Source organism: Amblyomma americanum, chromosome 4 (genome assembly GCF_052857255.1).
Source record: "Amblyomma americanum isolate KBUSLIRL-KWMA chromosome 4, ASM5285725v1, whole genome shotgun sequence".
NCBI classification, from domain to species: domain Eukaryota; kingdom Metazoa; phylum Arthropoda; class Arachnida; order Ixodida; family Ixodidae; genus Amblyomma; species Amblyomma americanum.
The window spans coordinates 7,215,854-7,233,843 of NC_135500.1; the positions used below are offsets into that span (position 1 = coordinate 7,215,854).

At 47.2% G+C, this 17,990-nt stretch overlaps 1 protein-coding gene across 14 annotated transcripts in view; it reads right to left on the minus strand.

Annotated features, from left to right (window-relative positions):
- LOC144127783 (proton-coupled zinc antiporter SLC30A1-like) overlaps positions 1 to 17,990 on the minus strand; it is a 188,738-nt gene that overhangs the window by 77,303 nt on the left and 93,445 nt on the right. For 3 of the 14 annotated variants that reach the window (XR_013313564.1, XM_077660686.1, XM_077660689.1), the window contains one exon: positions 14,266 to 14,818. The exons of 8 other annotated variants lie outside the window; for them this stretch is intronic. Coding sequence is in view for 4 of the 6 variants with exons in the window: in XM_077660686.1 (XP_077516812.1) it covers positions 14,648 to 14,818 (171 nt within the window). In the remaining 2 variants the exon portion in view is untranslated. Of the gene's footprint in view, positions 1 to 14,265; positions 14,834 to 17,990 lie in introns of those variants that run through there. 3 more of the 14 variants (XM_077660685.1, XM_077660688.1, XR_013313563.1) reach the window with 2 other exon arrangements.

Here is a 17,990-nt window from a genome sequence, read left to right on the forward strand (position 1 = left end):
GATGTTGCATCACCTATATCTGTGCAAAAATTTTTGATCTAGCAAGTGTATCACAAGAGAGATCGGTGATTAAAGACAGCCTCCACTTTTTCCCCCTCAACTCGCTGAGCAAGAAACAAAAGATTACACACTGGCACCACACTGCCTAAGAAAGCACCACCTAGCCATTCCAGCACTCATTCCTAGCTTTTTGCGCTCACTCTCCTGCCACGGTTAGACAATACAGCAGAGGGTCGAAATGAAGATGCCGTGATCTGCTGCCAGCTATTCACCCAGCCTTCTTCACTGTGATTTTTGGCAAGCCATTGACAGCCCTTACTGCTGACAGCATGAGCTCTACATGACCTGTTGTGCAAGGTGCTGCGCGAAAAGCTGGCACTGCAGGCCTCCGCGGGACATTAAAGCGAGTTTTAAAAAAAATTATGTGTAAATTATCGGCTAACTTCTGATGACTTGTATGTGGCGCACACTCAATGGCGTTTATTCTATATAATGCACGCATTTGAAAGTCAGTTTCTGAACCGCTTTTCAGGGGCCCTAAGTGCTGCCGACACTTTGTGTAAGATCACAATAATTGTGAACTAGTAAGTAATTGTCGCATGAATCTTTTTCTTTTTTTGTGCAGGATGCCGAGGAAGCAGTAACTTGCGTCACCCCATGCGTAGCATTCTCTGGAGGTGATCTGGAAAGGGCAGATGACTTGTTCCTGTATGTGGAGGGACGCAAGCTTATGCGAGTCATCGATACGCCAGCTGCCATCATGGCAGCTTTCTGGCTTTTTAATATAACATACCCAAGCGGTGCTTACAACTTCCTGTGCATCATAGAGCATTTGCTCCTTGGAGCTACAATTTCAAAGCCTAAACACAGTGCAAAGCACTTTATAGCTATGCACAGAAAGGACTTTTAAGTTCGTTTTTGCAGGGGAGAGGGTTGATAGCTTTATAAGCAGTATACTTTAAGAGAGTTAGTTTTTGGGCTAGTTGGATTTGTGACAAATTATACATATTTTTAGCGCAACCACGACAGGGACACAAAGAACAGAGACAAACACGAGCGCTCGTGTTTGTCTCCGTGTCCCTGTCGTGGTTGCGCTAAAAATATGTATAATTTACCAGCAGCCACATTTATGGCTGCATGGAGATGGATAGGATAAACATTATTGCTCTAGTTTCTATACACTTGAGAGTTCAGACGTCGTCTTCGCCCTCTTCAGCGGATGGAGCCCGTATTCCAGGGCCCCATTGGATCTGGCAGCTTTCACAGCATGTTGTACCAGCCTTCGTTGGAAGGCTGGATTGTGGCTGGAAAGCGCTTCCTCCCACTGCTCCCGGTTCTTTCTGATTATGGAAACTATAATTTTCCTTGCACTCCCACGTTGTGATACACCATGGGTCTGCTTCTGCATTTGGGGCACGTGTCCCAGTACTGCGTTGGATCCATATTTAATATTAAAAGATAAGCTAGGGTTTCTGTTTGGAGCCTCCTCTATATGACTGCCTCTTCCTGAGTCAGGCTAGAGTGCAGTTCCTGATAAATTTTCCTTACCCTTCTGTAGTAGTTGGTGATTTCTGAGGAGGGCATCACATTTTCTGAGGCCCCCTCCAGGCTGAGTGGATGTGAGGCTCGGTTCTTGTAAGCTTGAGCGGTCTGATCGGCTCTGAGGTTGCCCCATACTTCCGCATGTCCGGGTACCCAGAAAATCACATGCCTCGCCTGGTCTTTTTTTGGAGCCACTTGTGCTAGGACCTGTCTTGCACAATCACCTATCCTTCCTTTCATGTAGTTCCTGCATGCCTCTTTCGAGCCCGTTAGGATGGTTAAAGATTTTCCGATCCGGTTGCCTTCGGCGATCGCTAGAGCAACTGCGAGTTCGTCGCCCTCATCAACCGTAACGTTTTTAATGGATGCGCTAGCAAATTCTGCGCCCTCCCAGTTGAATGCTACCGCTGCCATTCTCACGTTTCTTCCTCTATATCTGCACGCGTCCACAGATACTGTATTTGCTTTGACCGCCACTTTCTCTTCCATGTACTTTGCTCTCGCCTTTTTCCTAGCCAGGTGTAGGCTTGGGTCCATGTTTTTGGGGAGTGAGCAGACTGATAGTGGCTCTGATGTTGTCGGGGATGTCTACTTCCTTTTCTAGTATTTTTTCAAAGTGTATCCGAACTTTTCTAGGGATCTTCTGCCGCTTCTTGTTTGCACCAGCCTTTCCTTTTGCATCTCTCCAAGCAGAACTTTATGTGTGCACTTGTGTACCGAAATAAATGTTGAATATTTGTGCCATGGTGTCATTTCCAACTGAATGCATCCTTTCTGCAAGTGCATGCCGCCCCTCCACTGCTATGAAAATCAGTGGACATATCTCATAAGTAAGCTACAGTAAGTATTAAGGCATATAAACACTGTTATTTGCTTGTAATAAAATACCTAGACCCAATGCATGCATTTTTATTCCAAGGGTGTAAGGGTGCTAGAATTGCAAAAATGCCCTTTGGTGGGAGGCTATTGCATCATGTGCACCCTAACGCCTTTTGTTTCAATTTCATCATTTTCGGGTGTACCATTTCCGTTAAGTTCCCGCCTGACGGTGGTGGGTCATTCCACGCCAAACGTCCCAGGCGTTCCGCTTGACCATGTCCAATTTTAAAAAAAAAATTCATGGAAACCTATCGTAATGTGCGTAATGAAAGCGTGAAACATTTTTGTCGAAAAAAATTTATTCTTAAGGTGAGGGCAGTTTAAATATTTAGAAAACGCGAGAAACCAGGCACTGCTGAATAATTAATAACAAGTTCAAATTAAAAAAAAACAATTCAGACATTTTTTCATTGGCATTTGCACAGATTCGGTTTTTCGATATAAGTCAAAGCATGCAGCATTACACAGCATAAATATTTAAAACAAATCGAGAAAAAGTATGAAAATGTGCCATTTTTGTCGTTTCTTGTTCTAAACATCAACTATCTCTCGGAAATTCGGAAACAGCCATTTGGTTTCTCTAGATGTGTAGTACCTATAATAAATGTTATAGGTGATGAAACTGCTTACACAGAAGTAAAAAAAATGCTTAAGTTGCAAAAAGTGCGTTTTGAGGGAAAAACACTCGTTAATTTCACCCTGAGGTGGTCCAAGTAAAAATACAAACAATAGCGGGTTACGTAGAACGGTTTATTGCCTTTAATTTCTGAAGTTTTTATCGAAGTAATTTTTATTTAAATCCAGAAAACAAATTTTGAAGTTGAGCTCTCAGGCTGCAAGTTGCGTCGTTTCTTAGTCTCTTCACCGCAGAGCACGATACTGCAGACACTGTAGCCACTCGAAATCTATAGTTCTTGCTCTTAAGTAAGGTTTGCACTGCAGGCAAGCATGGGAACGTTGAGTAATCGAACAGGTATTCGCGGGAAAATATTTTCTTAACGTTGCTAGACCGGCTCATGTCCAAGTGAGCTAGTTGTTCGGTGTGGTCCTGTCGCAGTCCGTCATTCTTGTCGGCGGCATGACAGACGTAGGCACAAGCATAAGAGCTTGTGAGACGCCGATCTGTAAATGACCAGAACGATCCGGTGTTGAAACAATCCGCGACGCAGCAGCACCACGTGGCACCTGACCTTTGTGGCCATCAGAGGCTCATGCCCGGTTGTTTCCGATGTGATGTATTTGATTTAATAAGTGCAATTTCTGCATTAATACTCCCGCGACAACTGTAGACGAGCCACTATGCTCGAGATGTACCTTCATGTGAGAGACACACCTATGCGCGAGCGGGCCGCGTTCACCGCCAGAACGTCTCGCGTTACTCGCTGGAGCGGCGTGCACTCACACCTTCACGTGCATGCGCTCCGAGGCGCACTCTCTCCGAGATCTTATTTAGATATAAATAAAACGCTTGTGATGCGCCTGCCATGCAAGCTGGTCAGCCCTCCTCGTGGTCCATGCAAGACAGCACGTTGAATACCCTTGTTCTTCTCTTGGCAACCCCGCACCAAAGCGGGTCTGCTCGAACTTCGTAAGCGAAAACGATCTCGTTTATTGCATACCATCCGCCGAATAAAAATGCACGACAGCGAACGAAGTTATCTGGCCTAAAGTGTCCTGCCATGCCAGTTGCCGTGTTCTGCGGTGAAGAGGCGTTAACAGGCGACACAACTTGCGGCCCGAGAGCTCAACTTCAAAAATTATTTTCTCGCTTTAAACGAAATTTACTTCGATTACAATTTAAGAAATGAAAGGTAATAAACCGTACGTCACCCGCCATTGTATTTTTACTTGGACCACCTCATGGTGAATTAACGAGTGTTTTTGGCTAAAAACGCCTTTTTGCAACATTAGTATTTTTTTTTTACTTCTGTGAATGCAGTGTCATCACCTATAACATTTATTATAGGTTCTAGACATCTAGAGAAACCAAATGGCTGTTTCCGAATTTCCGAGAGATAGTTGATGTTTAGAACAAGAAACGCCAAAAATGGCACATTTTCATACTTTTTCTCGATTTTTTAAAAATATTTATGCCATGTAAACCTGCATCCTCCGAATTAAAACGGAAGGCAGAATCTGTGCAAATGTCAATGAAAAAATTTTTGAAGTGTTTTCTAAAAATTTGAATTTATTAATTATTGAGTAGTGCTTGGTTTCTTGCCTTTTCTAAGTATTCAAACTGCCCTCACCTCACGAATAAATTTTTCGGCAAAAATATTTCACGTTTTCTTTACACATATTAGGATAAGTTTCCGTGAATTTTTTTGAACAAATTGGAGATGGCCGAGCGCAACGTCTGGGAGGTTTGGCGTGGAATGACCCTGGAATGAAATCTCGGAACACCTTTGAGGGTAGGATGCAAGGGTGTGAATTATAGACACCTGAAAACTCCTATAAAGGTGTTTTATTTTTCACAGTGTGTGGTGGCTGTCCATCCAGGCCACGGAGGAAGACTTGATTGAGGCGGACCTCGAGCATCGTGTCAAGGCCTGTGCAAGTTGTCAAGAACAATGCTGCGAGCCGTGCAAAGCACCCCTGCCTCCTTGGTCTTGGCCGACAGTACCATGGCAGCGCGTACAAATAGATTTTGCTGGCCCCGTTTTGCACGCAATGTTTCTTGTAGTCGTGGATGCGCACTCCGAGTGGCCGTAAGTATTTGTTATGCGCCTGACTACGTCGGATGCTACAGTTGAAAAATTGAGAGATGCTTGCACGGTTTGGTTTCCCAGAAACCATTGTCACTGATAATGGCCCGCAGTTCACTTCCAGAGTTCAAGCTTTTTGTAAAAGAATTGGGCTGTCGTCACGTGCTTACAGCACCGTATCATCCCGGCACAAACGGGCTTGCAGAGACGCTTAAAAACGCTCTTCGTAAATCTAGCAGAGCAGACACATTACATCTGAGGCTTCACAAGTTCTTGCTTACCTATCGCAACTCGCCCCATGTGACAACAAGTGAGTCACCAGCAAACTTGTTACTAGGACGACGGCTGCGAAATCGACTCGATGTTGTTAAGCCAGCGGTGGGAGGAAGGGTTGCATATAATCAGTTCAAGCAATCCTTGGCTTGGCCACGTCGTGATTGTGACATAGCAGTCGGTGACCAAGTGATGGCTTGCAATTATCGAAGCAGACCAAACTGGGTCCCTGGTGTTGTTGTGGGGCAGTCTGGCAGTTTGTCTTTTACCGTTCGTGCTACCACAGCCAGAGCCAGTTTTACCTGGCGTCGTCACAAGGACCAGCCGCTCCCGCGGCCCACGGATCCGGACCGCGAGGCATCTGACCAGGAGGGATAAGAGTTCCTGGCGCTTCCACCAAGCGTCGACCCAGTGACATCCTCCGCTCCTACCACCAGTGGTCCTGCCGCTTCGCAAGAGATCCAGACTGCAGGTGCAAGTCGCTACCCGGCTAGAGACCGTCGACCACCGGACAGATATCAAGCTGGAGTTTAGCTTGTTCAATTAGCCAATATAAAAGCGGAGGGATGTGGTGTCCGGCCTGTCGCCGCAGTCGTTAATGCGCAGGCGCGCAAAACGAATAAAAGGCGTGCGCCGCAGCCAGCGCGCGGGCTTACCTCATCAGCCACGCACCGACGAACATGTGGGAATAAACGTCGCTTCGCCCCTGGAAACTTGTCTGCTCCTTCGCATGAACCACGCAACTCAACAAGCGGTATGGTTGTTTTTTCTGCTGCTTTAGAAGTAATTTTCTTGAAGCGACAGATTATTCTAAGTATTATTCTCCCATTCATCACCACTACAAATAAAAAAAGAAAACATTCCCCTATGCACCTTGGTTTCGGTGACTGTTGGCTTCCTTCATGTTTGTCAAACGAGCCCCTGATTTCATTTGCCTTATATGCACACATATATATATATATATATGAAAAATGGTTCCATTACAAAAATTTGAGAGAAAAATTTGTTTTTCAGGAAAGGAAATGATTTTGGAAGAAGGTGGGAGTGAAGAAAGAAGTGCCGTGGTGGTGGAGGGCTCCGGAATAGTTTAGCACAAGGAGCCGCAGCCGCTTTTCAAAGGAGAGAGGGTAAACTTCTATTGCATTAAAGGAGACTGGAGCAGATTAATTGTGGGCGGGGTCCCCAGTACAAGAGTAGACTATAAGCTTCCGCAGATACTGTGGTGATGGCAAGCACCTCCTGGTCTTTGGGGCGGCTTTAAGTGGTTGGGTTTAGCTCGCTGAACCTGGCTGCCACTTTTCCCGAGGAGCAGTAGAGCAGAGTTCCAGTAACCTACAGAGAATGTTCATATCTGAATCCGGAACTACAGGAGGACTAGCAGTTCAGTTTGCCACTATAGTTGGCCAGCTGCATGCAAGGAAAGCAGAATGGAGTACTAAAGAAAAAGGAATGCGGTCACTGACCCTGTCATGAAATTCAAAGACGTTTCGGAACCTCGTACGGGTTCCTTGATCACTGAGCGGGACAAGAAATTGTCGCGGCTTATATACGTAGCACGTGGCGCAAAGAGCGTGCGTAGATGGGTGGCATGAATCCTTGCACCCGGTTCATGGTAGCTGGTGTCGATTGGATGATTAGAGATTCCATCAGCCGCCGAGATGACACGTTTCTTTCCTTCGCGATGACTGTGGCGTGGTCACAGTCAGTCGTATGAGTATGCTCTTGCACATGCTCGGCAATGGCATTCGTCGTGTGATTATTATTTCTGACGTCACGTTTGTGGTCATTAAGCCTTCCGAGAAACTTTCCTGTTTCGCCAACGTAAACCTGGGGGCAATCTCAGCAGATGGGATCTGGTAGATGACACCTGGAAATGCTTCAATCGGAAGTTTATCTTTCACATTCACGAGCTGGTTACGGAGCTTGCTGGTCGGGATGTGGGCAATGCGCATGTCATATTTTGAAAACACGCGCGATAGTGCCTCGCTGATTCCCTGCACGTACGGAATGGCAGACGCGCCTGGAATGTCTTGTTGCTTTGTGTTTCCGGCTGCAAGATCCGCTTCTGAATATTGTGGACAAAGCGACTAGGGTAACCGTTATTAGTCAGTTCTCGGTGAATCGTCCTCAGCTCGTTTTGCAATGAATTTTCATCTGAGCATATGCATACGGCACGTGTTTTTAAGGACGGCACCACCGACGTCTTGTGGCCAGCCGGATAAGATGACATAAAATGAGGTAGCGACCTGTATGCGTATTCTTCCTATAGACCGAGAAAGTGAGGGCGCCCTCATCCCTGCGAACCAGTACATCCAGGAATGGCAGAGAGCCGTCTCTCTCAAGTTCAAGGTTGAACTGTACATGCGCATTCTGGGCGTTTAGGCTGTCCAGGAAGCGCGAGACGTCTTGTTCCTTCAAAATGCAGAAGCAGTCGTCTACATAGCGGTAGAAGAATTTGGGTGCAGGATTGCAGGATTGAAAGTGGCTAGTACTCTTTCTTCCAGGGCTTCCATTACTAAATTGGCCATAGTAACTGATATTGACGCCCCCATTGCCATGCCTTGTGTCTGCTGATAGAAACTGCCGCTGTAGGAAAAATAAGTGTTGCCAAGGCAAAATCTCAGCAGCTCGCAAAGTTCTGGAACGACAAAGGGTGTGTGGCCAGAAAGACCAGTGTCAGCTTCCAGGGTTTTTTCACATGTAGGTGCTGCTAAATCCACTGGTACGCTAGTAAAAAGCGATGTGACGTCAAACGAAACCATAATGTCATCTTCACTCAGCGAGATGCCATGTAACTTAGATGCAAACGTGGAGGACGAATTTCCGACATGCGTTGATGTCTTACCGGCTAGAGGACTCAACACATGGTGAAGATAGCCTGATAGTCTATAAAGTGGCGATCTGGTGAAGTCGACAATAGGTCGAAGCAGTAACCCAGGCTTGTGGACTTAAGCAGGCTGTAAATTGCAGGAGTTGAACCGTTTGTGCACAGCAGCCGGTAATAACGGCTCTTCTGGTGCGGAGGAACCAAACTGAACAGTCTGGCTAGCAGTTGTTGCAGCTTGGTCTGTAGTCTGCTTGTTGGGTCACGGGCTAGACGAGTGTAAGTCCGATGGTCTCCGAGAAGGGCCAACAATTTCTTGTTGTAGTCGCTCCTGTCAAGCAATACTGGCATTGCCTTTGTCGGAAGGAAGGATGGCGATGCTACTGTTATTTCGCAGGCTGCGAATGGCTTGCTTTTCTGCTCCCAAGACCGCGTTCTTGCACTGTGTTTCCGCAAACCGGAGAGCACACCAATGACATGGGTGCGTTCCTCTTCTCGAACGGCAGAGGGAAGTTGACTAACTGCTCTTTCGACCGCGCACACAACTTCGTTTGGCCTCGGTGATGCTTGTATGTTGAAATTCAAACCACGGGACAACACCACAGCCTCCTTCTCCGTCGGCGTATAGGAGGAAAGGTTGATGACGTCTTGTGCGCCTTGGGACACTTTTGGTCGGAGTGCCTGCAGCTTCCTATCCTGTGCCATTCTACGACAACGTTCCTCATAGTAGCGATAAAGTTCGCGTGCAACTGCACTTCTGGAAAGTCCTCTGGCATCAGATGCTCCAGCTGCCGATGAGCAAAGAACGTTTGTGTTTCCAAAGTCCATAGCTTCTGACGGCACTCGAGAACACGCGCCTGCAGTAGCTTCCGCTCGGCCTGTCGAATAATCTGGTGGCCCCAAGACGTGGCGACCGGTCTTCCCAGCCGCAGGCTCCTCGGCGTTAAGTCCTCCCGTTTGCACGTAAGGTTGAAGTCCAGGTGCATCTTGAACGCAGCTACCTTAGAACTCAACGAGACGAATCGGCGTATCTTTGTAACGACGTCTTGTCCATATGTGCTCCGGTAGTTAACATAATCAATGGCTCGACGAAAGTTCGTCTGGTCAGGCATTGTATTAAAGAAAAAGGAATGCGGTCACTGACCATGTCATGAAATTCAAAGACGTTTCGGAACCTCGTACGGGTTCCTTGATCACTGAGCAGGAGAAGAAATTGTCGCGACTTATATACGTAACACGTGGCGCAAAGAGCGTGCGTAGATGGGCGGCATGGTTCCTACTGAAAAACAGTGCGCTTATACGGGACACGAGAAAGGAGACACGCACACACACAGCGCTGACTTACACCTGCAGGTTTTATTGCATTGCTCACAATAAATACTAGAAAGGAAAAAACAAAAACAGTGGAAGGCGAGGAAGAATTCCTTCTGTCGCGTCATGTCGTCATAGTTATTCAAGATATTGAATCTCTTTTCTTGTCAATGCTATTGATGGTGTGCTAACGCATGACGCGGCTTTCCTATCAATGATGAAAGCTTCATACAACTTGCGCTTGTGCTGGTGATTATATCGCCTCAAAATCTGGCTTCGTCCAAGGTTAGGTGTGCAGTGACAGCCAGAAACGTGTTTTGCCAGCGTGCTGCCGTATCCCGTGCGGATGTTAGTGGCGTGCTCTCGTAAACGGTCGTTTATGCAACGTCCACTTTGACCCACATACGATGCACCGCATGACAGCGGGATCTCGTAAATTACCTCAGTGTCACAGGTGGTGAACATTTATTTGTTCATGCTTTTTACTGCACCGCGCTGGTTTTGGGGCATCTTCGTTCACCAATCTGCAAAGCAAATTGAACTTTCTGGGTGCAGTTAGAATCAAATCCACTCCAGCGCGCCCTACTATCTTCTTCGAGTGGCTGATCCCGTGTAGATACGGCATAACAGCCCTCTTCTCTATTTCTTTCCGTGGCTTCTTCGGGTGGCCAGATTGGCGATCTTTCAGGAGCTTGAATCCGATCCCTGAAATGAGGGCATCCAGGAAGCCCGCTTCGCGTAGACGTTTCAGCTGGGACTCTGTGCTAGCTTGCTGACGGTGATAGCACGATCTTTTGAGGGCATTCTTCAAGGCACCCAAGGCTATTGCTCGTTTGACGAGCTTCGTATGCGAGGAAGAGTATGGCAAAAGGTTTTTCTTTGACCTCTGAGCATAGCACCAGCACAGATGGTCCTCACTTGGAAACAACCGCAGGTCAAGGTACTGAAGTTGGCCTTCATCAGGCAATTCTTTTGTCGATTCAAATTCTCCTAAGTTTTCAGAAAATACCTTGAAAAGGGCCTCCACGTCCTTGCCTGGGTCCTGATCAGACGTTTTGTAGACGACGAGGAAGTCGTCGACAAAACGAAAAACCCTTATTACGTTGGTGTTGAGCAACGCTTCTTTTAGCCGACGATCCGCCTTTGCAAGCAGGAGATCACTGAGTAGAGGTGCGACACAGGAGCCGATGCACACGCCCTGCCTCTGTACGAACAGTTCATTATTGAAGCTGATAAACGTCGAACTTAGGTAAAAGGCCATAGCTTCGAGGAACTTCTCTGTGCCGATTCCGCAGGCATTCTGAAACCGAACGGTACACAGAGCTTCAATGCCTTCTCTAATCACATCGAACAGAGAAGGGTGCGGTAGTGAGTAGTAAAGATCCTTTACATCGATAGAAAAAACACACACCTTTCGGGCATGAGCCATGAAGGAAAGCAGATACTTCTTCAAGCTTCTTAACCTAGAACGGATCTTCCACGGCCAACAAAGACAGTGAGTCTTGTAGAAACTTGCCCATGGAGTGCCGCCAGGTGCCTTTTTCCGACACGATCACCCTGAGGGGCCAGTTGTCCTTATGTGTCTTCACGCCATTGCCAAGCATGTGCAAGAGCATACTCATACGATTGACTGGGACTCCGCCACTGTCATCGCGAAGGAAAGGAACATGTCATCTCGGCGGCTGATGGAATCTCTGATCATCCAATCGACACCAGCTACCATGAACCGTGCGCAAGGAACCATGCCATCCATCTAAGCACGCTCTTTGCGCCACCTGTTACGTATATAGGCCGTGGAAATTTCTTGTCCCGCTCAGTGATCAAGGAACCCGTACGAGGTTCCGAAACGTCTTTGAATTTCATGACATGGTCAGTGACCGCATTCCTTTTTCTTTAATAAAATGCCTGACCAGATGAACTTTCGTCGAACCATTGATAATGTTATAGAATGGAGTACTGTCGACTTGATCGCGTTAAGTGAATCTTGACAACCCAAGGCTAACCTGCTATAATGTGGCTGTATTGAGCACTATTTCAGTGTTTGAAATAACAATTTTTCTCTTTCTCAGTTTTGATGTATTCTGTTTCATTATTTTACACAGCGAGATTTGGTTATTCTTAGCCCCAACTGTTTTGATTACTGCATTATGTGTGCCAATTTTAATGTTATTGCAAATATGTTATACTTGACCTTCCTGCTGGGCCCCCCTGAGGGCCCCCAGTATATTGTAATTGTATATTTGCTTCCGACTGATGGCCTTGGGATTGTTTTCGGCTGTGCTACAGTGAACTAGAATATTGGGTAGTGCGCTCACTGCGCCACGTCTCCATAGGCCGAGGTGAAGCCTCTGGTGTCGACATTTTTTAGTTTCCCGCTTGTCCGCTAGGTGTCGCCGCCGTTCCGAATACTGTAGTCGCCGCGGCACAAGTTGGCGAGGTGACGCACTTGGGAGTCGTTTTTTGGTCTCTGTTGTGCGTTGTTCTATCTTTGTGCTTGCTTTGGAGGATTCAGTGGAGTGTTTTAGATCATTATTTCGTCTCCCACGCATCTGCAATGCAAGGATGTAGCTTCCTGGATAGATTGAGAGAGTGTTCCGTAAAGGAAAAGAAATGCCGGGTCGCCTGCAGAACCATTGCTTCGCACCGGGTTTCGATACTGGCTATGCCGGCAAGCGCATTGCAGAGCACTCGGTGTCCGCCGCACACAACATAAACTGGGCAGAGGCACATGTTATCGCAAAAGAAAGAGACAGGAAGTCATGGCTCTATCTGGAATCGCTGATTAATCAGACGACAGCACACACGCTTAATCGAAATGACAAAAACTTGCCCCCAATGTATGCCAGGTGCCTGGGTTCGCTCATGCGACGTGTATAAATAAACGACGAAGCTACGTTATGCCGCATTGTGAACAAGGCTCCCGTGGGGGAACCGAAACGTCATCCCATCCTTTCTTTTGGTCGGCGCCTTCTACTTTCGTCACGTCTTTCATTTTTGGCTTGGCAAAATGCATTTCTCAAGGAAACTGTGAAGATTCTATCTATACTGGCCTCTTTGCTTGATGTGGAAGATAGGGACGCTGCTGAGATATCTGAACTTCGCATGCGAACAGGAACAATAGAGAAGTTGCTGGTTGACCAAGCTGGAGTGTGTCGTGATCATAGTCAGCATGTAGCTGAGAGGAGTGACTAACGACTAGTCTTTCACAGTGCAGGCTATGTAGCACGAAAATGTGTCGTAAAGGCAAAGTGTGAAATAGGCATTGGCCTCCTAACTATATCAGCCACTGATGACAGTTTTTAACTTGCCAGGTACACAAAATACTGCTACAAGGTATGGTTCATCTACCCTTCTGTACAGCTCTATGATTCTATGCTGAAGCTGGAGAACCTTTTTACAGAATGCTGCAGCCAAAGCAAACTCCATTCAGAGAGCATCTTTGATGTGCTGGATGTGGTCAGGGCAAGGCTGTGTAAAGAGGTCGGTTGCCATCTTCACGCAGAAGTTCTTTCCAAGTTAATTTCTAAATTTCACATCGTAGTCAGGCTTCACTTTTTTTGTGAAAGGAGTGAGCATACGTGAACAGGCCAAGCACTTGAAGTTGAGCCGTAGCTGAACCACTGCGACACTTGCTTTCTCTGTGCACTTATCTCAAACAATAAAAATAAATTTGTCTTTGCCCCCCATCTAAAGACTTGGGCTTCGTGTACTGTTTAATTCCAAATTTTCAAAAAACGCGGGTTCGATTCAGGCCGCGGTGGTCGAATTTCGATGGAGGTGAAATTCTAGAGGCCCGTGTACTGTGTGATGTCAGTGCACCTTAAAGAAGCCCGGATGGTCTAAATTTCCTGAGCCTTTCACTAAGGCATCCCTCATAGCCTGAGTTGCTTTGGAACGTTAAACCCCCATAAACCATAATTTCAGATCTGCTAAACACATTTAGGCTGATGCTACGGCAGAGGAGTTACAGCATGCAAGATCAAAGTGATGGGTGGGTACAGGCAATTCGAAAAGAGCCAGCGAGTCTCGAAATGAACTGCATGGTAGTGAAGTTTGTGTGAAGTTCATAGCTGAAAATTAGCCATGATCTGAAACGATATTTGTCTACATTAAAATTGGGAATAAAGCGACACGCCGTAGCCGAGCTGGTGTGCTCAAAGCTTATGCTCGCGTTGGTTGGATGATGGAGAGCGTCGAGTCCGCAATTTATGCTGATGAGTTCTTGGAATCACAAAGTAGCGGCCGCTGTGCACCTGCGCTCCATGCGCTTGACTCTGCCCTGCCTTCATGCGAATGAGAATATTATTAATCCTTCATCCGCTAATGTTGAACGACAGACATGATGCAGACTAGTTTAGTCCGCACAGGCACAATCTCTTGGCAGTAACACGGCATTTTATCCCGCATATGCCTGGGCCACTTTCCCTGCCTTCCTACAGTGAACACGACAGCAGCGCCGCTGCCATTTTGAGACAGAGGCGGCTTCACTCCAGCCCGGCCAGTGAGCACACTACCCCTATTCTAGTTCACTGTAGCTGTGAGCCGCACTGCCATCTCATGAAGTGATAGGGAAAGGGGTGTGCATCAGCCTTATTTGGGGTGAACTATTTTTCAGGCAGCAAGTTTGGGGTCTACTTATATTCAGAGTAGACTTATACGAGGCAATACATATATCATAAGCCCTCTCCACTGCACATGCGACAGTGCGCCAACCAGTACACACGATACAACTTAAAGGCATTATTTTTACTTTCAGACTTCTTTCCACTGCTTTGCACAGGGGCATCATGTTTCAGTGCTTTCGTGGCAGGCCAATCACCACAGCTTTCTCCCAAAGCTGGGTGTAGTCATCACAGTTGGCCGTGACCAGCATCACTTCCGAGTCCTGCGGCACACCAGGTGTCCGGTGGCGAGTATGGCGAACATGTGGAGTCCAGCAACAATACTGCATGGCAGCAGCACGTGGCATGGTCTTTCAAGCCCACTAGGCAGCACATGAACAAAATCGAGGCAGCCTTGTGACTTCCGCGGCCACCTGCTTACTCCATGCGGGCAGGGGGCCTGTGCCAGCAGTAGTAATGGAAGCCCTCTTGAGGACCCAGCAATGTTCCCCTCAGGCTGGGGTGCTTAGTTCAGCCATGGGCCGCTGACGCAGTGTGGTTCCCTCTGCAGGGGGCACGTCAGGTGGAGCACCGCCACCCTCTTTGCCCCGGGGCCCACAGCACGTCTGGGCCACACAGTTGGTACGGCTGGGGCAGTCGAGCACACAGTCCTTGTCGTCACTCTGCGAGAAAGAGGTCTGCTCTGCTCTGGCCCGCTCTCTGGATCATTTTTTCAAACATCTATGCACTTCAAAGTATTCCGAAAAATACATTTCTCTCAACACACCCCCGACGCTGCTCAAGCAGCTCAATGCAATCGGACAAGTATTTCACACAGTGAGAATGAACACCCTGCCACACCAGTTAAGGTACTGCTGCAAATACACTGGGCTAACTGACTCATGCACATTACTATCAAGTTTGAAACTCTCAAACTGCACGTTTTCAACATGCATGCTTGAAAAACATCATGTCAGCTCTGTAATACACCCCGTTCACCATTCTTAAGAGGACACTTTGGTACGGTGCCCTACCTACTGCTTGCCTTTCAGAGTGCACACTTGACAAGCTGTTCCATTAAATGCATCTACAGAACATGGAGGCTGCACTGCTATTTTCTTTTTTACACCCGTGCTGCAGAGATTAGTGCTTGAGAACCATCGCAGATCTCAATCAATGTCAACTTCTGCTATCCATATCGGTATAAGTATCACCAGCTAGAGCTTTCTGTGGCTATCAACTGAACGTGTGTTGTGGCTTTTGAGTGCAGTTTGCTTTTTTTTTCTTTTATAAATTGCGGCTGTGCATAGAATATTTAGCACGATGGGAAACACCTTAACTCTTTCGGGACCGACCCATAAGGCCATCGATCATGTATGATCGACGGTTTTGCATGTGCTGCCACGTTCAAATTTCCATGTGCTTGGACAAGTAGCTCCATCTAGGGGGTTGTCAGGAACTAGAATCTCGGTTTCAACGTAGTTTCTTTCGTTTTCCATCATGCGGAGATACGTGAGCAAGCATTTTCCAGAGTGCAGCGGACGCCGTGGAAAATGGCATCGTGCCCGCATGCGGTCGCTCAAAGAGACCGCCGTCAATCGCGCGATTCCGCTGCTTCGGCAACAGATTTTTTTGATGAACCAAGCAGCGAAGAATCTGAAGACGACTTCGGTAGCTCCGATTTCATTTCGGACTCTGATTCGGACGATGATGAACCGCGGACTTTATCAAGTAGCCGAAGGTGAGCATAGTTCCACATTCAGTTCTCTCTGAAGTATGTAAACGGGCTCGCTATATGTTCTCATTATTTTATCTTTACTTGGTAGGGTCTCAACAAGCTACAGTAATGATTTGCTGCCGCCAGCGCAAAAGCGGATTGAGTTTTCGCCAAGACGGGAACCCGGCGTGCACTTGGATGCTGAAGTGTGCGTGGCACTCAGAAGCGGGTAAAAAAAATTCCTGACTGCTCTGGACTTCTTTCTTCCGTTTTTCTCGATGAACGTGATCGAAACCATTTGTGAAAACACGAACAAATATGCTTAGACTAACATTTCAGCGAAACCAACGCATGCTAGTTCCGACGGATCTTGGGAAGAAGTCACCCCAAGTGAAATGCTGAAGTTCATCGCACTCATTATTTACATGGGCGTTGTGAAGGTTCCTCGGCTCAAGTTGTACTGGAATGTAGGAAATCTGTACAGTGGCCTGTTCCCACCACGGATCATGCGGCGACGCCGGTTTATAGCTCTTCTTGCAATGTTGTATGTTGCAGACTTGGACGATGTCACTCAAAATTCAAGAGGAAAGCTCCGATACATGTGGTGGCTCCTGGCACATGAACGAAGTGTCAGCGAATCTTTTTCAGCCACATCGCGATCTTTCCGTGGATGAGCGCATGGTCAGGCATCAGACAGTACATCAAAGACAAAGTAACAAAATGAGGCTACAAGCTGTGGGTCCTAGCCGACCCTGGCACCGGATATACTGTGCAGTTTAGTGTGCATACCGGTAAACGTGAGCAGCCAGGGCCCCATGGGTTGACTTTCAACATTGTTTGCCAGCTGTGCCATAGATATCTTGATCAGGGCTACAGGATCTATATTTACACTTCTATGCACCTGTTTAGTCATCTCAGCCGAAAAACACTGGCTTGCGGAACCACACGCAAGGATCACCGAGGATTTCCTGCCGAACTGAAGGATGCACGATGGGAGAAAAAAGCTCAACGCGGCGACATTCAATGGTTGCGCGATCAGAACATCCTGTACCTTCAGTGGAAAGACCGGCGTGTTGTCAATATGATGAGCCCGGTTAATACTGCAAATGACACGATCACCGCAAAAAGAAGGGAAAGAAGACAGAACTCCTGAACTCAGATATCTGTAACAAAGCCTCTGCTGATCCATGATTATAATAATGGCATGCTAGTCGTAGATAAATCGTATCAAATGATTGGCTATTATAGTGTTTTAATGAGAAGCGTGCGGTGGTGGAAGACTCTGTTCTTCCACTGCGTGGATATTGCATGTATCAACAGTTTCGTACTCTTCCAAGCTCACCGCACATTGCACCCAGAGATTCCTGAGCTGGCACGCACTGCCGGGTTTGACCACCTAGCTTTTAGAGAAGAGCTCATTCAGCAGCTTCTGAATCTTGACGGTGCCAAACAAGCACACGTACCTCTACCACCCGTCGCAAAACATGCGCTCCACAAGCCGGAAAAAGTGGCAAAACGCAGAAACTGCAAGCTGTGCTATAAGCAAAAGAAAATCAAGCTCAAAACGAATGTCTTTTGCAGCACATGCCAAGTTCACTTGTGTTTTACAACTGCCCGGAACTGTTTTGTCGAGTGGCACAAGAACCGTGGGAGCTGAGTCGCCTGAGTGCCGACCACTGGCACCAGAGTTCACACAAGACAGTTGTAGATCAGAGTGCATGTTGTTGGGCGAGTCGGTCGCACATCGTTGAGTAAAGGTACTGCGCAAAATAATACAAACATGGACGAGAAGGGCACAAGGACGGGTGCAGACTCGCGACTGGGTTTATTCGGAAGAACAACGCATACTTTTAACTTCCACACCGCCATGTCAGTCACTAAGCGCAAGCCAGAAATCTGCATTCTGTCTGATACCTCTATAAGACTTTATCAGACAGAATGCAGATTTCTCGCTTGCGCTTAGTGACTGACATGGTGGAGTGGAAGTTATAAGTATGCATACTGAAGAAGTTGGCGCGGAAAAACGAGGACAAGCGAGACAAACAGACGAACGCTTGTCCTCGTTTTTCCGCGCCAACTTCTTTAGTATGCATACCAACCAACTAGCCCAACTTTCTGCTCTCCTAAGTGTTATAAGT